This window comes from Didymella exigua (assembly GCF_010094145.1).
Source record: "Didymella exigua CBS 183.55 unplaced genomic scaffold M421scaffold_21, whole genome shotgun sequence".
NCBI classification, from domain to species: Eukaryota; Fungi; Ascomycota; class Dothideomycetes; order Pleosporales; family Didymellaceae; genus Didymella; species Didymella exigua.
The window spans coordinates 307646-333169 of NW_022984795.1; the positions used below are offsets into that span (position 1 = coordinate 307646).

General features: G+C 56.8%; 11 protein-coding genes across 11 annotated transcripts; 3 read left to right on the forward strand and 8 right to left on the reverse strand.

The window, feature by feature from the left end:
• Positions 1 to 7: 7 nt before the first annotated feature.
• Positions 8 to 192, reverse strand: M421DRAFT_6902 (uncharacterized protein; the record flags this gene model as incomplete). Its single annotated transcript, XM_033596579.1, has 1 exon — positions 8 to 192. A coding segment is annotated over one exon (185 nt), but the record flags the coding sequence as incomplete, so codon positions are not given.
• A 646-nt stretch (positions 193 to 838) lies between these two features.
• Positions 839 to 1389, reverse strand: M421DRAFT_212287 (uncharacterized protein). Its single transcript, XM_033588237.1, has one exon. It carries the CDS (start codon positions 1192 to 1194, stop codon positions 874 to 876), a length of 321 nt encoding a protein of 106 aa, XP_033446888.1. The 5' UTR covers positions 1195 to 1389; the 3' UTR covers positions 839 to 873.
• A 1646-nt stretch (positions 1390 to 3035) lies between these two features.
• M421DRAFT_102367 (WD domain-containing protein) lies at positions 3036 to 4310 on the reverse strand (the record flags this gene model as incomplete). Its single annotated transcript, XM_033586765.1, has 3 exons — positions 3036 to 3968; positions 4055 to 4220; positions 4270 to 4310. The coding sequence occupies 3 exons, from the start codon at positions 4308 to 4310 to the stop codon at positions 3036 to 3038; spliced, it is 1140 nt and encodes a 379-aa protein (XP_033446889.1).
• Positions 4099 to 4789, reverse strand: M421DRAFT_212185 (uncharacterized protein). Its single transcript, XM_033588235.1, has one exon. The coding sequence runs from the start codon at positions 4690 to 4692 to the stop codon at positions 4318 to 4320; it is 375 nt and encodes a 124-aa protein (XP_033446890.1). The 5' UTR covers positions 4693 to 4789; the 3' UTR covers positions 4099 to 4317.
• On the reverse strand, positions 4517 to 8016 carry M421DRAFT_422603 (uncharacterized protein). The gene is made up of 2 exons (XM_033593218.1): positions 5649 to 8016; positions 4517 to 5598 (listed from the first exon to the last, which is right to left on the reverse strand). The coding sequence occupies exons 1-2, from the start codon at positions 7675 to 7677 to the stop codon at positions 4874 to 4876; spliced, it is 2754 nt and encodes a 917-aa protein (XP_033446891.1). The 5' UTR covers positions 7678 to 8016; the 3' UTR covers positions 4517 to 4873.
• Positions 8017 to 8479: 463 nt separating this feature from the next.
• Positions 8480 to 9734, forward strand: M421DRAFT_102369 (uncharacterized protein; the record flags this gene model as incomplete). Its single annotated transcript, XM_033586766.1, has 4 exons — positions 8480 to 8618; positions 8670 to 8869; positions 8915 to 9221; positions 9274 to 9734. The coding sequence occupies 4 exons, from the start codon at positions 8480 to 8482 to the stop codon at positions 9732 to 9734; spliced, it is 1107 nt and encodes a 368-aa protein (XP_033446892.1).
• Positions 9735 to 11028: 1294 nt separating this feature from the next.
• M421DRAFT_67110 (uncharacterized protein) lies at positions 11029 to 13737 on the forward strand (the record flags this gene model as incomplete). The annotated part of the gene is made up of 4 exons (XM_033596374.1): positions 11029 to 11618; positions 11710 to 12013; positions 12212 to 13092; positions 13140 to 13737. 4 exons carry the CDS (start codon positions 11029 to 11031, stop codon positions 13735 to 13737), a joined length of 2373 nt encoding a protein of 790 aa, XP_033446893.1.
• An 839-nt stretch (positions 13738 to 14576) lies between these two features.
• Positions 14577 to 16094, forward strand: M421DRAFT_102371 (4-aminobutyrate aminotransferase; the record flags this gene model as incomplete). Its single annotated transcript, XM_033586767.1, has 1 exon — positions 14577 to 16094. The coding sequence occupies one exon, from the start codon at positions 14577 to 14579 to the stop codon at positions 16092 to 16094; it is 1518 nt and encodes a 505-aa protein (XP_033446894.1).
• A 388-nt stretch (positions 16095 to 16482) lies between these two features.
• M421DRAFT_6908 (uncharacterized protein) lies at positions 16483 to 17346 on the reverse strand (the record flags this gene model as incomplete). Its single annotated transcript, XM_033596582.1, has 1 exon — positions 16483 to 17346. One exon carries the CDS (start codon positions 17344 to 17346, stop codon positions 16483 to 16485), a length of 864 nt encoding a protein of 287 aa, XP_033446895.1.
• Positions 17347 to 18782: 1436 nt separating this feature from the next.
• M421DRAFT_93872 (HET-domain-containing protein) lies at positions 18783 to 20186 on the reverse strand (the record flags this gene model as incomplete). Its single annotated transcript, XM_033598153.1, has 1 exon — positions 18783 to 20186. One exon carries the CDS (start codon positions 20184 to 20186, stop codon positions 18783 to 18785), a length of 1404 nt encoding a protein of 467 aa, XP_033446896.1.
• Positions 20187 to 23736: 3550 nt separating this feature from the next.
• Positions 23737 to 25478, reverse strand: M421DRAFT_422609 (4-hydroxyphenylpyruvate dioxygenase). Its single transcript, XM_033593219.1, has one exon. The coding sequence runs from the start codon at positions 25098 to 25100 to the stop codon at positions 23883 to 23885; it is 1218 nt and encodes a 405-aa protein (XP_033446897.1). The 5' UTR covers positions 25101 to 25478; the 3' UTR covers positions 23737 to 23882.
• Positions 25479 to 25524: the final 46 nt, after the last annotated feature.

The window sequence follows — 25524 nt, forward strand, 5'->3', positions numbered from 1 at the left end:
TTTTGACTGCTGCGACTGCTCTTTTGACTGCTGCGACTGCTCTTTTGACTGCTGCGACTGCTCTTTTGACTGCTGCGACTGCTCTTTTGACTGCTCCTCAGAATCCGCCATCCTCCCTGGATTCGCCTCGCCGAAGCGCTGGAGTTTGGCGTGTAGATGCGCGCAGAGCGCGTCGTGCTTGTGCGGTGCCATTGTGTGCGAGTGTGGAGCCGTCAGGTGGTGATTGTTTGTGTTTGGCGAGAAGAGAGGGGTGGGCAAAGGGGAGTGCGGCGGCGTGGGGAGGTGAAAGGAAAGGGAATATCAGACGACGGGGAGATGGGGATTTGAGACGGGAGAGAGGGGCGAGCAAGCAAGTTGAATAAAAGAGGATTCGTTGTATTGGCTATCGACGTGCGAGAGATTGTGCGTATGTCTGAAAATACAAGCAACAGATCAATACATTCGACATGTACTCACTCACCGCATTGCGTACCCTGCATTTGGTTCATCTCCCGCTCCCGCTACAGAGAGCAGTCGACTATCCAGGCGGCACCACGAGGAGGCGCAGGGTGCGACTTGTACCGCCCGTCCACCTCTTGCGGTCACCAGCAGCTGCGCAAGCAGCAGCCGACCCACTTTCTCCAGACAAGCTAAGCACCTGCCACGCTGCAGCCAACAGCACCGGTAGCAACGAGGAACAAACAGCATGTGTATACGTACACGTGCCAGCAAACAGACTACATCTAGTCATAATGGACGAGACAAGCTCGGACAAGGGACCGCAGGAACGAATCGAAGTGTCTCAAGCCAGAAGCGGCACTTAGGACAGCTTCGGGCTCGAGACACGGGGCCGGAGGGCGCTCGCGAGTCGTTTGCCAGGGACCTTGCGGTCTGTCAGAGTCCCGACCCTGCTGTCGAGCAAAGCTCTCTGTAAGGGTTAGAACTCCATGTCTGTTGGCATCGTCCACTCGCTTCCGCCTGACAAGGCGGACACTGGTGGCGGGAAACCCTGCAGGTTAAACCCAATGGGCTCAACCTTCGGGCAACCCTACTTGCGAGCTCCTCGAACAATCGACGAAATGGACGGGCGCGAGCGGGTGCTCTAGCGGAGGACTCGATCTGGACACAGTATAATCCATGCTGGAAACGAAGGCGAAGCCAAGGAATAAGTGGAACGAGCAAGAAGGTACCTGTAGACAGCGTGCCATGGACCATACGGTCTGTCAGAGCCCGCAAGCAGGCTCAATATCGCAGGCATCTACCACGCGCTTCTCTCTGAGAAGAGAGACACCGGTGGTGGGGACATAGTCCCTATCGTGCGGGTTCTTCGTGCGGGATCGTCAAGGGCGAGCGCTGAGGAGATCCTCGTCTCAAGCCGAGGAATGAAGCAAAATGAAGGTCGAGAGAAGTCAACAGAAGACCAAAGCGGAGCGAAAGCTCTCACGCGTGTACGCGAGTGTGCCCCGAGTCAAAGACCCGAGGCTCACACCTCGGAGCAAGGAGTCACTGCTTCCAATTTGCCATGGACCGTGAGGCCTGTCAGAGTCTCGTGACGAGTCTCAATGTCGCAGGCGTCTGCCACACGCTCCTCTCTGGCAAGAGAGTTACTGGTGGTGGGAGCTACCCCCTGGAAGACAGGCCCTCTCGCTCCCCGGAGGCATATGCAATGCAAGGTGTGGACGAGCGGCCGACACTGCTGTTGTCGCAGCACTATCGGCCGATCGTAGTAATTTGAGTCGGGGACGCGTCAACCGATCCAAAGCACCCACGAAGGTGAGGGGGTTAGTTTCGTGGTGCGCTTGGGACCAGTAGCAGCGTGGTCCGCGACTCACGGGCGTGCCATCCCACCATACCAGCTCTTTTGGTGGGGTCCATATAGGTGGGTGACACATACCATGAACCCGTTAGCCGTACTGGTTGTAGCCAGAGTGGCAATCTGCTGCTGTTCAGCTGCCTCGCGATGTGCGGTGCAAATGCGCGGCGTCCTGCTTTTGTAGGCAAGAGTAGCCATACAGATTGTTTTGTGTCCGAAGCCCAAGTTGCGTTTGTTACATCTCGTTGGTCTTTCAGAAATTCGAACATTGATCATTTGGTTGCCCAGCAAAGCTGCTGTCACCGGATCCAGTTGTAGCCGTTAGGTTCATATTGTCGACGTGTGAGGTGCAAACGTGCCCCATTTCACACTCTGCACTCCAGTCAGGTACGAACGAGCCCTCGAGTTCCCTACATTTTCATGGCCGCAGCCGTCGTAGAAGAGTGCTTCCATGCAATGTGCCAAGGGCATTGCTGCCTGTCTGAGCTTAGCTCAACATCTGCTGGCTTCTCCCACGCTCGCAGGTCTGAAAAGACCGCACAGGTGATGGGGTGAATAACCCTGCATTGAAAGGTCTTCTTCGAGGTGGGCGTCTTCGCGTTACTCCATCAGGGACAAGGGATCATGCGGTACGAGCCATGGCCTATTGTGATTCGGACGGTAGCCACAGGTGACGTAATCGCGGTGTGGTGGAATGGAGGACAAGGGAGGGTGTTAATTATAGGACAAGATGCGCGTTAGTCGGCAAAGAGAGCGTCGCGTTACGCGAAAGAAATTCCGAGTTCAAGGCAGATCTTCGAGGATGTGTTGAGCGTTGGGCTCAGGTTCACGTGAAGGGGGCTTCCGTGCGTCGAAGGTGAATGAAGATCGCAGCTGTCATTGCTGATCGATCGGTGCGGAGTAGGTGAGGGGGACGTCAGTGATGGGCGGTCCTTAATTACGAATAGAATCGAAGGTGTCCGTCGAATAGCACACAGCTAGTTACCACGGTAAACAGAACCAGAGCGCGCAAAGCATAGGGTGAGGGGTGATACCAAATGTCTCCTTGTAGGAGCTGGGACCAACCCTACCACGTCCGGCGATGACCACACGTCGGTAGAGCCTTGCACTTTTGTGCTCGTCCCATCGTCTCGTTTCGTGTTGTTACTTATGGCGACCGGAGAAGACGTCGATCGAAGGTGTCAGCGAGTTGCTGGCAGTGTACGATCCGAAGGCTAGTCCGCTCGCCGAAGTTGTCTAGTCGCTAGTCGCTATCTTCCATGAGTTCGGCCAATTCCGCTTCTTCCTCGGCGGTCATGACGCCCTCTTTCTTCTCGGGCTCCTTCTCCTTTGTCTTACCCAGGTGTTCATCCTCAGCCTCTTTGACTGCCTTGGCCAGCTCAGGTGCCTTCAGGCTCCACTGTCGAACGGTCGCGTCGATACTCACACTGACAAGTCTCTGACCAGGCAGCAGGATCAGTCCAGTGACCTCTTCGAAATGTCCGGAGAAAGTGTGATGCAGCTTGCCACTGCCTTTCTCCCATACGCGGACCTCCTCATCTCTGCAGGCGGTAGCAACCCAGCCTCCATCTTCGTCAACGGCCACGTCGCGTACAAAGTCAGGATGCTCGAACGCCGAGTCTTCGTCCCAGTTTCTGCCCCTCGAAAGGCACTTGGCGGTTTTATCCGCAGAGGCAGTCCAGAGGTCTCCGTCTGAGTCGAAGTGTACAGCGTCGATGCTCGTCTCGTGCGCAATGACTGGCGACGGCTCGATCTCCGAGGCCGAGGCAAAGCCAATGTTCCAACGCCGGATCTCTCGGTCGCTGCCAGCACTGAACACTGTGGCTGAATCTTTGTTGGGCTCGTAGTCTGTCGTGTCGAGCGTGAGTGCAAGAATCCCCCGTGTGTGTCCCTTCAGCGTGTGCAGCTTCTGGCCAGTTGCCGCATCCCACACGATAATGCTTGCGTCTGCCGAAGCAGACACGAGCAGCGCTTTGCCTTGCAAGGTGAATGGCAGAACGGCCTTGACGAAGTCGCTGTGGCCCTGGAATCGCTGTGCCAGCTTGCCTGTCGACAGTGTCCACGACCACACCGACTTGTCCCAGCATCCCGCGTAGGCAGTGTCGGTCCTCGGCGAGACGGCGAGCGATGTGAGGGGCGCTACCGGGCCAGCGAAGGTCTTGGTTACCTTCCTAGTCTGCGGAGGGTGTGGTCAGCCTCAGCTCTGCGGGGCAGGTGGTGTGCGTGGAGGGGCAGGGGGAGCTCGACGGGGGTCTGACCGACTTCGAGGTTGATCCGCTTCACGTTGCCGGCGGCCTCGGCGACGTAGACTTGGCTCGCATCCTGCGGGTCTGCAACGACAGCGAGGATCTTAGAGGGCAGCTTGAACGGGCTGCCCTGGTCGTTCTTCGATTTGGCTGCCTTGCGCGCCGTCTCCTCGAGCGCGGAGCTGCGGCTCGTTAGCGTTGGGCCGCGAGGCGTCTGAGGGCACGGCGTACGTGGTCTGGAAGTAGTGTCCTGGGTCGTTGGACCGAGACATGGTGTTATTATATAGGGTGACGAGCGGGGCTGGGCCGTGACGTGTGACTGTTGGCTTGATACCACCTGACCTGCATTCGGGCGTCAAGCACGCGCTTGCAGACGGGCCCCACCTGCGCCGTTTCAGCTGAGTCTTGGCAGATCCCGGGACCTGGCTTCACCAGCACCAGCACCAGCACCAGCACCGTCACCAGCACAAGGCACGCATCGTCCATTCGTGGCAATAAATTCCTATGTATTTCAAGATCCCTATGTATTAGTCGCACTACGTTGCAGAAGGCTAAACAGAACGCCCCGTCGCGTGCAAATGTCAAAGTCCAAAACCTACAATCCTGTATCTGGAGCGACATAGCCCACGTCTTCCATGCAAGAAACACAATCATAAGTCATAAATACGTCGTGAAGAGTGAGGCGTCTATCCGAGCACCCGTCGTAACACTCTGAGGATATCTCTAGCAGGACACTGTCCAGACGCCTTTTTGCCGGGTGGGTATATGCCCAATATCCAAATGTGCAATGCAGTCATAAGTCGTTAAGTATGGTGAAACGCATGTATGCAAGCGTTTAGTAGTTTTCGATGGCACCGGCCGACGCGCTCGCCGCGAACTCGCGGATCGCCCATCGCCATCCGCCATGCTGCTCGCCAGGGTCGCGGATGCCGCCAACCCAGCCTTCGACTCGGCGTCGCCAGACAGCTTCTTCTTCGCGTTGTCTGCGGATGAAGCTGGGGCCAACGTCGAACTCTTCGCCAACAAATGTTGGGTCGTCGCCGGTAGCTGCGCCGCCTGCGCCGCTATTGTTACCACCTACGACACTCTCGTTGTCCTTCAAGTCGTCAAGACCAGCGAAGGGATCTTCTTCGTCGTCTGGGTCTCCGACTGACATTGGCGATGTAGGACCGGTTGAGTGTCGTGGAGCTTTGAGCCACGTCATCTTGACAGGATCGAAGACCATGCGACCGTCGTATTGAACACCTCGAGGCGCTGAAATCTGCGAGATGAGCGCTGGACGCGGTGGTGAAGGTGCTGGTGCCGGGTTGGATGGCATCTTCATCAGACGTGGCGACGAGAGGTTCCTAGAGTGGATCGACGACAGTAGGTTGTGTGACATGGATTGCGAGCGGTCGTGTGCGCGACCGTGCGTCATGCCTGGTGGCGCAAATGTCGGTGTACTTGCTGTGGTCAATGCAAGAGTTGTGGTGGAGTTGTTCGGCTGGGAAAACGAGACGAGAACGTCCTCGTTACCTTCCCAGCGCTGCATGGAAGGATTGTAGATCATTCCTTTTTCGGCTGTGCGACTGTTAGTGATGGTGACGAGACATGCAGCTGGAGTGTCTTACTTTGTGTGTATGGTTGTGTCATCTGCCTGATCAATTGGGGCTTCTGACCCGTACTCTTCTTGCGAAGAGCAGTCGGACTCGTGAGTGGGCTGCGGGCAGCAACTTGTGCTTGCCAGCTGACGGGCCGAGATGCAGGCGCGATGGGACCTTCACCTCGCGACCTTGTACCTGCCAGACGCTGTTCACGGGCATTCCTACTAGCAGCAGTGTCTCGAGCAAATCGTGGCGTGTTGTCCGTCTTGGGCGGGCTCTTGGGTGTTTGTGGCAGCGGTGTGGCCATGCGGTCTGGCATCGGTAGGCGAGATGTGCTAGTCTGCGATCGAAGCGTTTTTGTGCTGGGAGTGTTGCGTGGGGTCTTCTCATACTGCTTCTCCTTGGTGGCAGATGTTGGCAAGTCGTCGAAGAGGTCAAGTTCGTGGCCATCGCCGAAATTGCGCTTTCGTTGAGGCTTTGTCAACTTCTTTGGTGGCGGTGGGTGACGGCCTTGAGCAGACGGAGCCAGGTCTCGCCGAGCTGTGGCGCGACTGGAAGCCTGTGTCTCCATCTGACCACCAATAGACATGCGCGAGTGGGATCGCATTGAGGGCGACAATGGCCGGCGCGGGTCGGAGTCGCGTCGAAGTTGGCCATGTGAGCCTCTGGCAGTAACATGGTGTGACTGGGCAGTCGAGCTGCCGGCGGACAGGAAGGGTGCACTCGAGCGTGAAGTGGGCTGGAAGTTGGAATTCCTGAGCAACGGCGCCGAGCGCTTTGCCTTGAGGTACTGCGCACTAGTAGTTGTGGGCATTGGTCGAGTGCTGCCATGCATTGGGGCGCCGGACTCATAGACGGGAGTGAGCCTAGTACGAGCAGCAGTCGTGGTTAGTGGTCGAGGTATTCTGGAGCCCGACGATGGCTTGTCAGTGAAGGTGATGGAAGCGGTAGGTCGAGCAGCAGGTGGTGTCGCTGGCTTGGAAGCTGTTTTCTTCACTACAATGTTACGGTTTAGCGTGAGCTTCCTGGTGTCAAGGACCTCCCCTGCACCGAAATCGAGGCCTTCCATGAACTCCTCTTCCTCGTTGGCCGGCTGAAGCTGCGGCTGGGGCGACGATGCCGCCTCACTGTTCAGCGGCGGCGACGTGACAGGGGTGACTGCGGGTGACTGCGGAAGAGATGAGGTCAGTGCCAGGGGAGGGAATGTGGCTGGCAGGTCGAAGTCTGCTTCAAAATCATCGTCGGCGGGCTCCTGGTGGACGGACTCCTCGGCAGCCAAGGGCACGTCCTCACTAGGGACCACGGCGCGCACGGATGTGGGGGGCGGTTCACGTTGCTGCTGGTTAGGGAACGGCGAGGGCGCAAGTGCGGACTGTTCAGCTGCCTTCAGTCTATTCAGGCGGGCGGTGAAATCCATGGCCTCCGTGGGCAGCTCGAGCCCGGCCAAGTCGTCGTCTTCGCTCTCCAGCGTCATGCAGCTCCCCATGCTCGGGCTCATGGCAGAGGCCGTCGAGCTGCGTCCGCCGCGGGGGTCTCTCTTGGTGCCTGCAAAGCGGATACCCAGGCTGCCCTCGCCCCAGTCGTCGCCAAAGTCGCCAAAGTCGTCGGCGCTGTCGGCGAGCGTTCGTGGCACGAGCGCCTTCAGCTTCAGCTCTCCGCCCGCGGCCGGGTCCGGGAGCTCCAGGTCGTTGCCCCAGTCGTCGTCGAGCTCGATCTTCTTGTGGTTATTCGGCCTGCCCAGACGCTTGATGCTGCCGCCCAGCAGCGCCGACGCGGGCACGCTCGTGGGGATGGGGATGCCGGCCTGCTTCGCCGAGAAGATGGCCTTGTTCGTGGCCAGGTCGTCGTCGGGCGCCAGCAGCACCTGCCAGTCGTCGTCGCCCGTGTTGCTTTCGGAGCGCACGCTCAGGCGCGAGGACAGCGAGTGCACCGTCGAGTTCTTGAACAGCAGGCCGTCGCCGTCCTCGAAGTCGGCGTCGTCCCAGTTCTCGATGCCGGAGACCATCGAGTTCATGGAGGCTATCCGCCCCGCAAAGCTGCGGTTCGGAGCAGCCATTGCAGAGTGGGTCGGCAGATCGCGACGAGGTCGATTGTGGTGTAGCAAGACAGGTTTGGGTAGGGTGGAGGAGGTTGGTGTGCTGGTCGGTCGCTCCTGCTGCAGGGTGCGTAAGCGAGGCGCTCTTTCCCGCTTGGAGGCCCACGCTGCGGCCAGGACGGTGCAAGCTCGGCGCGTGAACCCTGTCAATCGTCACGCTGAGTGGCTGTGGATGCCCAAATAAACAACACCAGCTGCAGAACGCACAGCGAACTCTTTTGTGCAACTCCCCCGCAAATCCAGGGCGGGCGTGCGCGTGGTTATAGCCGTCAGGGCTGCAGTGTTTGGGCTCCAGTGTTTGGGGCTTCGGGGAGGACGCGCGCCGTCAACAACAACGTCAGTTTCGTCAGGGTCTATATACCGACCAGGCTGGTGCGCAAAACACGGCCTGGTTCGTGTGCTAAACTCTGCGTGCGTCGTGTGCCTGGCGTGCCGCAGCAGCCTCCGGAGTCCAGGCAGCACCCGTCCTACGCCGCGCACTTCTCACCTGCGCACGCGCATTTAACTTCGGATGGCTGCTCTTCCCAGGCGTCAGGTGCTGTTTCGATAGACTCTACGCCCACGTGAAACATCCGCCTCGTGCTCCTGCATTCATCTCTCGCGGCCGTCAACGACCCCAGGGTCGGCCTGACAGGGACCATCCTGTGCGCTTTGTTACACGCTGTTGGGGCTGTCACTAGAACCACGCCACCACGTCATTATCTTGCGCTTCACCTTCTGGAGCAGCCTTGCAGGCTAGTGAATGGTTAATACGGCATCAATCATGGATCGCTGTATCGTGCCTGTCGAGCCAGCTAGCGGGTGCGGCGAACTCGTGGTCATCGAGGTGCAGCAGCAGGGCGCTCACGAACTCGATGTTCGACTTGTTGGCTGTGAAGGCGAGAATCCATATGTGGTGCAGAGTAAGGGTGACCCTCACGTCCGCCGCAGTTGCTGTGCTGACATGGATGCAGTCAAACAAAGCCAGCTTCCAAAATTAAAACACAAGTTCAAAGGCACCAACGCCGAGTGGGAGGCCGTCCTAGCTCACTTTCTCCTCCAGAAAGAATTGCGGCCCGACCAAGCCAATTTATTGGAAGGTACTCGCATGGTCTGCACCTTGAAGAAGGATAATCTCGAGCTCTCCATCCGGCAGGATGTCCAAGGAATCAAGGCAAGACAGGACCTTCTCGGCTGAACCCAATCTAACATGACGCAGGTCACTTGGGGTGAGATCGTATTGCCCAGGGATGACGAGTTCGAGTTCAACCCATTCGAGTGGGCTCAAGCATCAGCCCAGGCCCATACGAAGACATTGCAAGAGCTGGCAGAAGTAAAGGCGCGAATCGACAGCGAAAAGGAGACCATTGCCAAGCTCAATGCTCAGCTCGGTGACTTTATCAAAACTAAGAATGAAGCAGAGACAGCAATGCTGCAGCAGTTCATGGAGCTGCTCAACGAGAAGAAGAGGAAGATTAGAGACCAGAGCCGTCTGCTAGCTACAGCCAAGGTCGACAAGTCGACAGGTATGGACATGTGCTCGAGCAGGACTTCATGAGCTGACCTGTTGGATTCCAGCTCTCGCTATGCAATCGACCAGAGCGGAGACCCCACGCAAAGCAGGTCCATCTCGAACCTCGAAACGCAAGGCGCCTGCACGGGCTGCAAAGGTGATACCGGAGGACAACTCGGACAGCGACGAGGTGGAGATCGAAAAGGCCAAAGCTGAGGCGCAGAACGATGACGAAGACGCCTCTGTGCCAGCCACGCCAGAACGGTCCGATGCTGATACGGAGTCCGAGGCTGAAGCTTCTGACAGCGGCCTAGTAGGCGGGTCATCTGAGACGCTCAAGTCGAGTTCAATGGTCGCACAGCCCACAAAAGAAGCTGTCCCATCACAGTCAAGTGACGGTCCGCCTCCACCTCGTGCCCTACCGTTTGGAAGGGCAGGCACGCGCAGCACAGGTCCCGCCAGAAAACCGTCGCTGCCCCCTCCAGCAGACGACGATGATGACGAGACTGATGATGAGGAGTTGTGATTACAACCGAGGAGCTATGTCTACAAGCGATGCGCAATGCATGTGCGAGTTAGGGCACCTCAAACTGGTGTTCAGCCACGGTTTCGATCAAAGGTTGGTTGAAGCCAATGTGCGGAGAAGCAAGGTTTCGTTCCCAACCTAGTTGTGCGACACAAGGAAGGTGACGCGCATGACAGAGTTCCTCAGCGTGCGAACCATCAGGGCTGACAAATATCATGGTAACGGATCTGTGCATCCCAAAAGCAGAGTTCAAGAGCGATCCAAAAGAGCAGTGTGCAGGCGTTTCGAACTTAGAGCCAGACTCCCCTTCACATGCAGCCCCACTCGGTGGTAGATTCACATGTACAAGACACAGATGGACAGATCTCTCGCTCATATGCAAGCAGCATTATTATTACTGAGATGGATATGTGGGTCTTGAGATTGACACCGATTCGGCGCACGAATGGATTTCGGAGCTCGTCAGGCATTGCATCACGATCCGGGAAGACGCCCCCTAGCGCAGATCTGGGCTCGGGACGTTCCTCAAGTGACAACGGGGCGGTGGAGATGGGGCTCGAGGCACTCAACAACAGGGAGCAAGAATGCTCAGCAACGTTGACGAGAGGTGTATAGAAAGACGATGAGTTTGCATGCCGTGAATTGACGTGTGACGTGCTCACGAAAACGAGGTGTGACAGCCCAGCACCAATTCGCTGTACCTACTTCGTACCTTGCCAGCCGAACCCGCGCGCTTGAACCCACTAGCACGAGGGCGCCATGTCCACTGCGCCAAGGCAGAGCACCATCGCAGCAACCACTGACACACACGGCGACGCGCCTCTGACAGCGCCCTACCTGACGTCTAGCACCCCGGAATCGCGTCGCGGACTCTTACTGGCCTGCGTCTGGGCGATGGTTGGCTTCTGTCGCGGCCGTCTCAGCTACACAGCGCATCGGAGGCTGAGGTAGCGCTCAGCAATTCTTTGGTACCGTCTGCAGCTGCGCTTCACCCACGCCGTCGCGCTCCGCCGGCTGCCTGCAGCGTCACTACCGACACGCTTCACAGCGGCCCACTGTGCGCCCTGCCCTGCCGCGTGCCCCGCGCCCGCGCCCGCGCCCGCGACCGGCCCAGCGACCGGCCCAGCGACCCTTCACCGCGCATCGACCCTGACCCGCCGCTCGCCCATGAGCCACGCGCTGCGGATACGTCACCCGGGAAATATCCACTTGCCCTGCACACACCCGCGTGTCTGCGACTACAAGCTCGCTGCGCCTGCGAAACTCTGACTTGCTGCGACCGCCCTCCACCACCATGTCGGGCCCCGACCCGCCTGACGTGCCCACCACGCGCTCGTTGAAGCGCAAGAGCTTCTCGAGGGATGGCCAGGAGGAGCTGGAGGAGCTGGACCGCATCTTCAAGCGCACGAAGACGGTGGTGCCACACAACCCATACATCCTATCCACACCATCCATGGATCCGTATCGATATCACTCCCAGCAAGAAGCCCACGCGTGGATGCTGGGGCATCTTTGGAAGCCCGAAGAGGAACATATGCAGTACAGGACCTATCTGTACCGCGAGCCATGCCAGGACTGTTTCGAGCTCCAGGCGGGAGAGGACGACGAGCCAGAGCCAGAGCCAGAGCTAGAACCAGAGCGGCCCAGGTCTCGGGCGTCGCCAGCGTCCAACGCCGCCAGTCAAGCGCCGAAGAAGAAGATCAGTCTGTCTGCCTACAAGAACAAGCAAGCGAACGGCGTCCTCACACCCACTCCCGGCTCCAAGCTAGCCTCACCCAGTTTACCGCCTACGAAACCGCCCACGGCGCATACCAACGGCACGAAACCGCCTGACAAGCAATCAGTCCTCGCTCAGAAGCCTCTAGAGAGCAAGGCGCAGAAGCAGTACGTCTCAGCAACAGCGCGCCACGGCAAAGCTAACATGACACAGACGCGCCACAGAAGAGCGCACCAAGCGCCAAGCAGATCCCGAGAGCAAGAGCAGCATCCGTCATCCGCTGCCGCCACGACCGCCCGCCGCAGACGCAAAGAGCATTGAGGATGAGGATTCCAGACCTGTTGACAAATCGAGTCCGTCCAACTTGACACCACACGGTCTACCGCCAATGATATCCCCTGTACACGAGCCCTTGAACAATCCCTACGGACTGCCGGATATCCTGTCGCCGACGCTTCCCTCGAGCATACAAGCAGAGTTGGACAGACTGGAGAAGCACAGGTCACGCGCAGTCTCGAGTGCATCTGTATCGTCGACAGAACCTAAGAGCCAGACACTCGCTGTGCCGAAGGAGAAGGAGAAGCAGACGGAGAAGGCGAAGGAGGCGCAGAAGGCGAAGGAGGCGCAGAAGGCGAAGGAGGCGCAGAAGGAGAAGGAGGCGCAGAAGGAGAAGGAGGCGCAGAAGGAGAAGGAGGCGCAGAAGGAGAAGGAAAAGGAGAAGCATAAGCAGAGGCAGAAGGAAAAGGAAAAGGAAAAGGAGGAGGGAAACCATCGTCCGCAAGTGGCGGGTAAGACGTTGAAATTAGAGCAACGTATCCGGCCGGCGTCCATCAGTGGGAAGTCACCTTACACTGCGCCGCCAGTCACGGATGAAGAGAAAAAGAAGTCCAAGATAGTGACTTTGAAATTCTCCAAAGCGAAAGCTGCAACTGTCGAGCGAGTCCTCCGCTTACCGCCCAAGCGGCCAGCACCGCCAGCCGAGAAGAAACAGAGCCAGGATGCGCCCAGAGAATCTCCTGTCAAGATCAGGACGAAGGTTGTGGAAGAGCCTGTGCAGAAGAAGCCTAAGCCGATTCCAAAGATCGCTGCACGTCGGCCAGAGACATCGACAACATCGACATCGGCGCACAGCACCAAGCCTGCAGCGCCAGCCACAAAGACCACAGAGAAACGCCCGAGAGCCGACGACGATGCGTCTCTGGCGGCGCCCGCTAAACGCCAAAGGGCGTTGTCCTCGCAAGATCGACCCAACACTCCAACACCACAGGCCACGTCGTCTCCTGCGCCGTCGGCCAAATCTAGTATGCAGAAGAGCCAGCCCCAGTACGAAACCCCAAAGAGGGAGCACAGAGCTGTCAACATGCTGCGGACGGGCTCGTCCGAAAGTCAAGAGGCGACGCCAGGTCGGTCAGGTGGTACTCCGGCAAACGCCAGACCCGACGCGAGGTCTGCACCGACCTCTGCGCCCTTGAATGGGAAGAAGCAGGCTGAGATTGCTCTGATGGCGCAGAGCTCGATGAAGCTCAACCAGATGGGCCGCGCATTGAAGCATGAGGCTACCAAGATCCTCATGGAGAGGGGCAATAAGCTGACGAAGCAAGACGAGAAGCGTGCGGCCGTGACCAACTTGGAATGCATACTGTACGTCTGCTCCTCCCCTGCGTAGCACTTCACTGACAAAGCCACAGATCCTACATGGCGGCTTATTATGCCCAGGACCTGTCTCTCAACTATCGTGGAAGAGCAGGCGAGGTAGAGCAAACCTGGAAGACACTTCTCCCCCTGTGTCTCTCTTACGCGCGCTTCACAAAGGACTTTGCGCATCTCGACGGCCTGCGTTCGTACCTCAGCTCCGTCATCGCCTCGACCATCTGCACCTTGATATCCCAACGCTTCTCCAGCACCAAACCCCACGACTCGCCGCAAGATGTCGCACGCGCCCAGCTAGCTAGGGACCACGCTTCGCTTGCAGAAAACTTCGCGCTCCTCGCAGACCACACCAAGAAGACGACCGTGCACTTCCAAGACGCGCGCATCGCGCTGCCCGTCGAGGACCTCCAGACGCAGTACAAGCGCACGTGGGCCGCGCGCGAGACGCGCACGGCGCTGATCAAAGAGCCCGAGAAAATCAGCGGCGCTCGCCTGTCTGGCCCTTTCTTCCTCCCCCTCGCGTCCGACACGTCGCCTATCCAGGCTGTGCGCTTCGGGCTGGCGTTCTTGCACGAGTACTGCGAGAAAGAAGGGCTGCGGTACACGCTGCGCGTCAACCTCGACCAGCCTTCGTGACGGCCCGTGTATCTGGCGGGGAACGGCTTTGTTTGTATCTTTGCATCACGCGCGTTGTCTGTTCCTTTGCGAGTCTGCTGGAATCGCGTTCTTAGCGCTTGGGGCTTGGTTTGGTGTGGGACTTGGGTCTGTTCTCTTGCGACTTATACCCTCGAGGCGCTGCCTCTTATGTATTTTCTTGACACGACGTTCTACATGCACGTATGTGTACGAGTGATGGCGCACGCAGACAATGCAAGCGTCGACTTGAGGTCCGGAATGGAGTGTGCCTCTACTGTCTCACGTGATCCTGCCTGCGACGAAGTGCAACAATGACAAAGGCGAGACGGAGCAGGCCAGGTTCCCAGCGCCAAACAACACGCCCGTTTCCCCAACAGTCCGTCGGAAAGCAATGCTCGGAGTAAAGAGGTCGTGCAGCAGGTCTCGGAATGACCTGCCTCGCGCGTATAGGGCGTGTGCGCGGCTGCTCATTGGCGTGTAGTGGTCACGCTGCCAGCGTCTGTTCTCCCAATGGGGCTAGGCGATTAGGGACCCCGCGGCTAAGCTTTCGCGTCGCGTGGAGTAGCTAGCTCTGTTTGGGAAAGTTGCTGGGGTTCGTGCAACGTCTGGTCGTGACTGATAGCGGTATCTCGCATTATTCGGAGGGGGGTATAAAGTGGAATGCGCCCTTTCCGAGGGTGCTACTGCTACTCACGCTGCTCTGGTTCCGACTCTAGTTAACTATATCTTTCGAAGGCCGAGGGCACGCCATAATTACAGCATTCCACCGCGCAACGAGTTCGCGAGCTCTGGTCCACGCCCGCACTTGCTTGACATATTCCTGAGCGGCCAGCTTCGCAATGGCGTCTCTCCTCAGCACAGCACGCCGCGCGCGGTCGTCGGTTGCGCGCCCGGCTGCACAGGCGCTGCGCAGGCAGTATGCGTCTGCTGGCGCGGCGGCCGTGTCGCCAGAAGCAAGCGAGCAGGCCTTCTTCCCTGACGAGCCCAGGCAGCCTATTATCAAGACGCAGATGCCAGGCCCTAAGAGTAGGGCGGCAATTGAGCGGCTCGGCAAGGTCACGGACACGCGCAGCCTGAACATGATGGCCAATTACCAGCAGAGCTACGGCAACTACATTGCCGACCTCGACGGCAACGTGCTCCTCGACGTGTACGCGCAGATTGCGTCAATTCCCGTGGGCTACAACAACGCGGCCCTGCAGCTCGCCGCGACGTCGCCCGAGATGGCGTCGGCGCTGATCAACCGCCCGGCGCTCGGCAACTTCCCGCAGCACGACTGGGCCGACATCCTCGAGACGGGCATCCTTGCCGTCGCGCCCAAGGGCCTCAATCAGGTCTTCACCGCTCAGGCCGGATCCGACGCCAATGAGCTCGCGTACAAGGCCGCCTTCATGTGGAAGCGCCAGCAGGAGCGCGGCAGCTACGACGCCGACTTCTCTGCCGCCGACGTGGCCTCGGCCATGGACAACCAGGCGCCCGGCGCCCCGGACATGTCCATCATGTCCTTCAGCAAGGGCTTCCACGGCCGCCTCTTCGGCAGCCTGTCCACGACCCGCTCCAAGCCCATCCACAAGCTCGACATCCCGGCCTTCGACTGGCCCCAGGCGCCCTTCCCCGCCCTGCAGTACCCGCTCGCCGACTTTGCCGCCGAGAACGCCGCCGAGGAGCAGCGCTGCCTCGCCGAGACGGAGCGCCTGATCCGCGAGTTCCCTAAGCCCGTCGCCGCCGTCGTCGTCGAGCCCATCCAGTCCGAGGGCGGCGACAACCACGCCTCGCCCGCCTTCTTCCAGGGGCTGCGCGACATCACGGCCCGCAACAACGTGCTACTCATTGTCGACGAGGTGCAGACGGGCGTCGGCGCGACGGGCAGGTTCTGGGCACACGACCACTGGAACCTCGCCTCCCCGCCGGATATGGTGACGTTCAGCAAGAAGGCCCAGACGGCGGGCTACTACTACGGCAACGACGCGCTGCGGCCCAACAAGCCCTACCGCCAGTTCAACACGTGGATGGGTGATCCTGCGCGCGCCATCCTGTTCCGCGCCATCATCCGCGAGATCGAGCGCCTCGACCTCGTCGCCCACACTGCCGCCACCGGCGACTATCTCTACGCCGGCCTCCAGCGCCTGGCCGAGCGCTACCCGGGGGACATCCAGAACCTGCGCGGACAGGGCCAGGGCACGTTTATTGCCTGGGACACGCCGCGCCGCGATGAGATACTCAAGACCGCCAAGGCGCACGGTGTGAATATCGGCGGTAGCGGTGCGCACGCGGTGCGCCTCAGGCCTATGCTGATCTTCCAGAGACACCACGCGGATCTGCTGCTGGAGAGGCTGGAGGCTATTCTGAAGCAGTGAGCACGGGGACGCGATACGTCATGGCTCATTTGCATGTATTTGATTTTGGATATACTGCTACTGTACGTGCAGCGTGGCGTCGGAAAATGGTCTTCGCATCAATGCAACATGCCCATCACTCGTCGATCCAATGCACGCGTATGCATGTCAAAGCGATTGAAGCTGCGCAGGTCAAAAGATTGGTATGGTATATATAGTAGAGAGGTAAGGAATGTGGTATGTACGCGTAAAACAATATACAGTACGCCCGCTGGCACAACACACACAACACCAACCAGACCACCAAAACAGCAAGAAACGAGTCTCTAGCCCAAGCCCCAACGCCTCACACAAGCACCCAACGCCTCACACAAGCACCCAACGCCTCACACAAGCACCCAACCCACGCTCACTGCGCCTTCTTATCGCACACCGCAACATCAGTCGTGCATCCCACAAACCCATTCGCGCAGTTATAGTAATTGCCATGCTGAGCCGGGCATGAGCCCCAGAACCTCTTCTCGCCCGCGCACACATCCACGCTGCTGCCGAGCGCCGAGCCCGTGCAGCCAACGAAGCCGCTGCCGCACTCGTTGAGCCGGGCGTACCAGGTATCTTTGGGGCAGGACCAGACTGGCGACGGCGCTGCGGGGTTCTTGTCTGCGGTCTTGGGAGCTGGGGCTGGGACTGGGGCTGGAGCTGGAGCTGTGGGTTTGTCGCAGATAAGCGCGTCTGTGCTGCATCCCCGGAAGCCGTTGCTGGCGCAGACGTGGAATGAGGAGCCGGCGGGACAGTTTGAGCCTGTGCCGGGCGCGGCGGGGGCTGTCGACGGCTTGTCGCAGACGCTGTGGTCAGTGCTGCATCCTTCGAAGCCGGTGGCGCACTTGTACCATGTGCCTTCTCCGGCGCGACAGCTGCCAGGCGCCGTTGAGGGAACGCTTGGCGGAGTGGACGATGTATCGCTGCCGGTCGAAGGCTTGGTGTCGCAGATGTTTGGGTTGGTGGTGCAGCCCTTGAAGCCGTTGGCGCAGTTGAAGAATGAACCTAGGCCTGCGTCGCCGGAGCAGTCGTTGAAGAAGCGCTTCTGTCCGTTGCAGAGCTCGCTTCCCTTCTCGTATGGAGCGCAGCCGATGAAGCCACTGGAACACTTGACTTCAGGAGTGAGGTGCGATTGCCCGGGGCAGAAGGTGAATGCTCGCTCGGTCAGAGTCGGGATGGCTCCGGCCAGGGCGATGAGTGAAGAAGCCAGGGAGATTGAAGTGAAGAAGTGCATGGTGAATGAGGTCTGGAATAGAAGCCTGCTGATGGTGGGTGTGGTGAGAGGGAGCCGAGAAACCAGGAGTGGAGAGATGTGAGACGAATACACGATATACTGAATGACTCTGGGAAAGAGACGAAGGAAATGAGACGTAAAATAGTAAGGAAACAGAGGAAAAGCTCGTGATGGTTTTTTGACTGGATAGGAAGATGGGAGGCTGGATAGATGTCGATACTCGATAACTATATACCTGCAGTGGCGGGCTGTGCTCCTCGTCGACACAGAGCTGCTGTGTAGTCGGCACCTCCACAATCGGCACCGCGCCTGACGTGTGAGACCTGCATTCGGCCTGTGCCTCAGTATGCTGAGAGATACTGGGAGCAGCATGGCAGTGTTCGCTTAGGAACAAGAGCTGAATGGTGTCATAGCCTACCCCAATTCGTTCTCATTGGCCAATGCAATCCTGACGGCTGCCAAGCGAAGACCCGAGCCTTCAGCTGAAGATGCGTAATTGGCTCGTTAGCGAGAATAGCTTCAGTGACTGGTTCAGAGGCGGAGTAACGCTTGGAGGGAGTCAGCAGATGTGATTTTGAATCTCAGGTTCGGATGTAGACGTGGCCGAAGTGGTTGACGGGACCATAAAGGGAAATGTGGCGTCGGTGAAGGGCCGCCGACGAGAGTGCTTACGACGCTAGGCATGATCTGGCAAATGCAGTCTCGGGGCTGGGCTGCAGTGATGAGAGAGGATGCAATCAGGCTCAGAGCTGCTCGTGCTCATTGACAAAATAAAGGACAGTCCTCGATATCGGACGATCTATCTCATGGGGTGGTGATATGTTCATCCTGACTTGTCTTGGAAGCCTCATAGGACTATAACAACGGTCTTAGATATCTCTTCGTTCAGCTTATCGATTGCCGAACGCTGTGACCTTGCAATAAACTTCTAGCCTCAGACACCATCTTGCGACTCATCAAGACGTCGTCTTGATGAGCAGGGCCGATAATCATAATAAATTTGTTCATAGTTGATTTCATGCCACCAGCGCCCGGTTCGCAGGTGTGCATACTTGATATGGAGGTCTTGAAGCCGATATTTTTCTTAGTAGGACAATTGTTTGGCTGCTAACCAGGACGTTTCAGCTTTCTTTGACCGAAGACGTCTTGCAGAAATGCTCGGGTGCCTGCGAGACCGTAGACCCACTCTTCAAATCCCATATACTGAGCGGGTGTCTCCAAGGTTGTTCGATAGCCGTGCGCTACCGAACAAAACCACAACACCACCAATATTTATCGCCAAAAGATGATCACCTTCTATTCAGGAAACGTCTTGCCTTGATGACGACTCAGAGAATGGACCGAGACCGCAGTCATGAAAGAAAGTATCGTGCCCCGAATCCACTCGCACGCCCCACCAAGAGACCTCCAACAACTCAAAGCGCAGGCATTCCTGCTCAAATTCCATTCGCATCCTGCTCCAAATTATCCCCTTCGCTTGCGCTATAATCGTTTTCGTCCTCCATCTTCACCTCAGATGCGGCTGATTCGGAAGTGTCCGCTTTGGCAGTATCAGACTTGGACGTTCCTCCGCCGAGAGCTTCCTTTTGCTTTGCGGTAAGCTGCACGCCAGCAGCAACCCAAGGGAAGGCAAGCGACGATCGGATGATCGCCTTCCCTGGATTACAGCGACACATCTTACTCGCTTCGCAGCTACAGCAGGCGTGATAGTACCTCTTGCCCTCATATTCACACCACCATCGAGCCAGGAGCCGTTTCGAGGCCTCACTCTCATGACACGCCCCCGAACGCTGGGGATCGAAGCCCATTGACTTTGGTCTCGCCAACTTTGGAAGGTTTGCGAGAGAAGACCGGGCGGTTTTGGAAGAGCCGAAGACATCTCTGAGCATCCCTCGGAGTCCTGTCATGCCTTTGTCACCGTTCGCCAGACCCATTTCCCGCGCGAGGGACTGGAGTCTCCCTTGACATTTGACTCTGTCAGGCCTACCCAGTTTCGAGACCTGCACAGCTCTCGCTGCGTCCAAGAAAACCTCTTGCACCAGTTTGTTGTAGTCCACTTCCAGACGCTCGTCCGAACGTACAATTCCCAGCAGTCCGTACACCTTGTCGCGAGGGTTCTCACACTGATAGCTGCTGTATCGTGCGACTACGGTCCGGATACCCTCGTATCGATTCATGCCTTGATTTGCTATCAGTGCGAGCACAGCTTTCTTGTTTCCGTGTTGCTGCAGCCACGCAGAACCCCCTGTTGCTATTGCGTGAACGTCGTTCCACGGTAGCTCGACAAAGCCCAATGTTCCGCGGCAGATAATTCGGACGGCTCTGGCGAGAAGCACCTCTTGCACAACCCATAGGCGAGTGAAGTAGTCGTCATGCAGGAGAATGCTTAGCGAGTGCGGTCGTGGCTTATAGACAAATTCGTCAGCTGCCTCCTTGAACTTGTGGCTGGTGCTTCCTAGCCAGATGATCATAGAGTCGCAATCCTTATAGATCTGTGCCATCATCCTGACTTGATGATTCTTCTCTTCCGGATTCGATTGATCGATACAGATTTGGTCTATCCAGATGTAGGCGCGGGCAGTGAAGCCCTGGAGGAACGCATGCAGATTCGCGCGGATCTGCAACTTTCGGCGGTTGACACGAATCGGATATGCTGGAGATTCCGGGCCCCAAGTGTACGAAAGAGCGATGTAGTTCGGCGCTTTGTCCAGATCGAATGTGTGGAGCTCATACTGCGCCAAGTGACCGTTGTGTGCTCTGTGTCGCAGCCGAAGAAGACGTATCTGTCTCTGAGTTGTGTCTAGATCCGGGTACTCGTAAGCATGGCATTCGTGCGACATGCTGAAAAGCGGGGCACAACTGTGGCCGATGTTGTACAAGCTGGCCGCTGGACTGCTCAGGAGGGTGTATCTGCGGGCAAAGCGCGATGTCTGGAGCAGGTGTCAAGGACTCGAGTGCGATAGGATATGAGGTCGTAACATATGATGCGCTGGCAAGAGCGAGGGGCTTTGAGCTTATGGCTTGCAGCTGTGCGTGTGGCTGCGCATGATCTAGTGTAAGTCGTGGCGCGCACCCTTGCTCGGTTGTGCATACTGCACGGCCTGCGCCTCAGCAGTGCCTAGCGAAACACCTGTCACGATGCTCGCCACATTCCATACCGACACAGGTAACTCTGACAGTGTATCCATGACAGCGAGCGCATGGTTATTGACTTTGTCGAGACGGAATCTGTGATGACCTCGTGCAGGGATGTGGTCGCACCAGCCAACCATGTATAAGGTAAACTCATGGTTCTGGAGCAAAAGCGCGATTTGAGCTGTGAGAATCAACGGTAGGGGCTGCCGTGTCTGTATTCAGACTGGGAAGTCCTCTCTGAGCTGGTAGAGTTATATGAATGTATTCTGCTGGTTGATATCCCCTTCAAATACGCCTTCTCGGCCGTATGTGGCGAGTCGGGTCGAGTTCGATAGTATAATCTTCATGAGATACTTGCAGCTGCTCAGGGTGACCAGTGCAGCCAAGGTCCGGGCAATTCAGCATGACGTTTGCGTGTTCCTCCACCGGAGCGACTTGCTGAGGCGCTTTGCCAGCAGGATCAGCGGCGATTCTCCCAATTCCGACTAAATCTTTGACCGTGCGTATGCCATAGAGTAGCGGCAGCCATTACGAGGATCTGCCAGCTGAAGAGAAGATACTCGCCAGGCTGAGGACTGCGAGCAAAGTAATTGACGCAAGCGAATGCTGCAGCGGTATATGCTGCACAGTGTTCGTTCTCGTTCGAACGACGTAGATGAACAATCGCATCTTGTAGACCTCGAATTGAATGTCTCCCAGCTAAGGCACGGCAGTGGTCGTGTTAGGAGGGCTGCTGGCGAACAAGCTCCAGTGCCGAGAACTCTTGGGTCAAGTGGAAATTGCACAATTAGGCGAATGAAAGCAGAAATGCTTCATTATGCAAAGAACCTCGCTTGTTCCTTGGTGCACTGGGACTCGGACTGTATTCGGTCAAGCGATGAAGTGATTCGGCAGCTTCGAGTATTTAAAATTTTCCGCTGTGTCCGGGTAGGCTCAGCGCCAGGTCCTATAGCGGTGAAGTTCGTGAGATCTCGTCCCCACAAACGGTCCTCAGTCGCCTTTTTGACCGTTTTGCTGGAGCCCATGGGTACTCAGGGTCTTTGAGTGCTCAAGAGGTTGACTGCCGGTGAGGAGAGCAGCAGTGTTGTGGTCACAGACTTAGGGTCTGAGGATGAAGCAGCCGAGTCCATGAGGCGTGAATGGAGGATTCAGGACGAGCCAGGAAGACAAAGCTTCCAGAGGGTAGTGAAAGGACGTAATGCAAGGCTGCGGAGGGCCTCAGACGCATCTAAACTTATGGATTGCGTGCATAGCAATTCGTGATCGTGAGACAAATTTCCGGCCAATTTGAGGATCGAGTGGACAAGGTCGCGCTCGTTGACGTCGCTATCAGTGCTCGGCAGAACCCCAGCTCTTGATGGTCACCCACTTCTAGTCTCGCCGGCCGATGCTGAGGCCCGTCCCAATCAGGAGCTACCGGTACCGAGACCACCGGGTCAATGCACGCGTCGGATCAATGCACGATTTCCTCACTTTCTCAACACCACAAAATGAAGCTGTACAGCCACGCACAAAAGCGATCATCGCGAGAAAATTTAGTAGGGTGATGGATCAATGTATGTAAAAGTCCTCTGTAAAGGACTAATAATTGCGAGTTGCAGTGCGACTGCTGCGGGTGGTGACTGTGCAGGAGGGTGGAGGATGCTCCTCTATAACAACACCACGCCGCGCACGCGCAGAACGGCTCTTTTTTGTACAGACTTTTGCAGGTGCTTTCTGTGATGCCTTGCGATTGCCTGATTGGGATAATTGTATATATTTAGCAGCGTCGCGCTCTTGCTTTTTGCGCTCGCGATTGGCAGCTTCTTCTGCTCTTCTCTGCCTTGAGGCCTTAAGGCGCGCAGCGTACGCAGCAGAGCGTCTCTCTTTCTCTGACTTGTTGCGTAGCGTTGCAGCAGCTCGCTCCTTGCTTTAATAGTGTTTTGTCACTTCTTCTTCAAGTCTCTTTGTCTTATTAAGCCTGTTGTGGTGACGTGCGTCGCGTACTTTGCTAGGGGAGGAGAGGAGGGCTTTGCTGCGTCCCTTCTTCTGTTAGAGTAAGTTAAGAGTGTCCTACTTCTTCTTTATAGGGTTTTATGTGGCAACTGCTATAGAGAGTCCTTTGTTTTTAGCTGTAAGTATCTTACAAGAAGCAGAGAGGTGGTAGATAGTACAGCAGAGCTGCCTTGCGTTTTCTAATGTATTTTTACCCACAACAGCTTTGTATAATTAATTAATTAAGTGCTAGTTAGATCAAGTGTAGTATCTGTTCTTTTTAGTTTAATGTAAGTTTGATCACTCGCCTCGACAGGACTTTCACTGACAGGTTCGAGCGCTAAAACGTCTTTACGAAGACATTCACGATTATCCTTATTTTTGGAGTCGGCCTTTGGATCACTGGGCTTGCTTATATTCATTGGCACAGTGTCGCCGGTATTACACTACCTCCGGTGCACGCGAACCTTTTCATTGACGCGGTCTGCCTTGCGCAGGCGGTTGAAGAAGAGCTCTTATTCTTTATACGTCCTCGCTTGTTCGCTCGCCTGCCACTGTGAGGTGAGTGACTTGCGTTGTTTACCGTGACGTCAGACATGTGTAAGTGCGCCAGAAAAGCTGGAAGGCGCACCGCGCGCCCGCGTCCTGGTGAGAGCTTGCTACACTGCGCCGAATCCACTGAAGATCTCAAGGTCCTGCTTTGACAGGGACCGGCGCATTGAAACTGTATACCTCCCGCTTCTCCGCGACTGTTCGCTTGTGGTTCACCTTCTCTGCACACAAAGAGGTGCGCGGTCGCCTCTGAAGCCGCCTATACATCTTCTGCGATCGAATCAAGCGTCAAAACGATGCTTCGTGAGCTTACGATAGATCTCCAGGCGTCGCAACCCCTCAGACATTGGTGTCTATTGATGACGTGAATACCATGGAAGACTGAGCTTGAAAAGCAAAAACGCACAAACGACGGTACCTCGACGCTGCTTTCCCAACTCCGGAAGTATACAGCAGGTCAGGGCTTACTTCACCTTGGTCAAAGTGCGGTTGTTGATATCAGGTAAGACAGGAAAAGCGTGGTGGCTGCGTCGGGATGAGGCATAGACTGAGTGAAAGCGAGAGAGAGGACCTCCAGTCACCACTGGAGCTGGGCAAGTTGTTTCATGGGGAACGGAGGATGAACGAGCACGCTGGAGACTTTACGAAGGACAAGGCTGCGACGACCTCCCAGCTCGCGAGACCGCAGCTTCTGCCTGGCTATGAGAGGCGGTTTGAGCGCACAGCAACAGCACCTCCAATATTGTCATTACCAGAAACGCGAGTATGATTATCATATGAAGAAGAAGTACACATTGCTATGTTGGTATAGTATCCCAAAACGCCACCAATGCCTAGCTAAGCCATTTTCCAGATAATCATTACCATTAGCTCGCTCAAACCAGGTTACCACGAAGCTCCTGCTCCCTCTCGATGGCCTCGAACAGCGACTTGAAGTTGCCAGCTCCGAAACCACTGAAGTTGTTGCGCTGGATGATCTCGACAAACACCGTCGGCCTATCCATCAAGTGCTTCGTGAAGAGCTGCAGCAGGTAGCCGCCTTCGTCGAAGTCGATCAGGATGTCCAAGCTCTTCAGTGTCTCGAAGTCCTCGTTCAGCGTGAGCCCGGCCTTCTTGAGACGCATCTTCATGCTGTCATAGTATGTCTCCGGGACCTTGATGAACTCGACGCCTCGTGCCTTTAGGTTTGTGATGGCGTTGATGATGTTGTTTGTGCGCAGCGCAATGTGTTGGACACCTGGACCGCCGTAAAAGTCGACGTATTCCTCGATCTGCGACTGCTTCTTGCCCTTAGCGGGCTCGTTGATTGGCATCTTGACGACTTCGTTGGGCGAGGACATGACGATGGACTTCAGCGCGGAGTACTCTGTGCAGATGTCCTTGTCATCTACACTCCAGAAGCGGTGGAAGCCGAGCACCTTCTCATAATAGTCACATGCGTCCTCCATCTCATCCCAGTCCTGGTTGCCGACGCAGTGATCGATGGCCTCGAGTGTGACGGCAGGGAGGAAGCGGTTTAGGGAGTCAGCAGCCTTGACTTCTGGGCGGTATCCGGGCAGGAAGATGCCGTTGTATGTGTTCTTCTGAATCAAAGTATGTGTTGTGTCGCCGTAGGTGCGGATAGTGGCAAGGCGAACGGTGCCGTAAGAGTCGGTAACATCATGTGGCTCCGCAATCGAAACACCACCAGCGGAAACAGCAGCATTGTAGATGGCATCGACATTGTCAACCTCGAAGGCAACATCCTTGACAGCATCGCCATGGCGTTCTTGGTGCTCGTGAATTTCTCTAAGTTGCCTTGCCTCTGCCTCGGTGAAACGGTCCCTCTGCTCAAGGCATCGAAGTGGTGAGGTTAGGATGAAGGTAACGTTGCCGTTGCGCACGACATGGGACGCGGTTGCACGGGAACCAGTCTCCAGCCCGCGGTATGCGACGCGCTCGAAACCCATACGGGCAACGTAAAAGGAAGCAGCTTGCTTGGCGTTGCCGACATACCAGTGGACATGGTGATACCCGCGGTATGAGGCGAAGTCCGAGGAGGAAGTGGTGGAGGGCACTGGGGAGCCGGGAGGCGATATTGCTGCAGGTGCCATGCTTGTAGAGTGCAATTGATTCGAGATGCGTGAAGGTCGAGTCGAATAGTCAGTGGATATGGACAGAGAAGAGAACTGTGTGCTTGCTAATTCTAACCCGGGCGGTCCGAGACTGCCTTTATCTACCAAGCTTTGAAAGACTGCTCACTTTGCTTTCCTTCAAGAACCGAGCTCTTATGATCCATGCGATCTTTGCTCAGTTTCCGTCATCAGAGTCCTTAACCCGAGAGCACTTGCGGTACCTTCCTGAAACGACGCCCATTGTCCGCTGATGTCCGTCCGCACTTATCCGCCCAGGGTGAGTCTTGAATGCGGAAAGCCGTGACAGTCCCGCAAACGCCCTGGAATAAAGCGCTGCGTAATCGAAGTCTACCGTCATGCTTATTAGTACCACATCAATATTAAATATGATCAAGATGCGTGG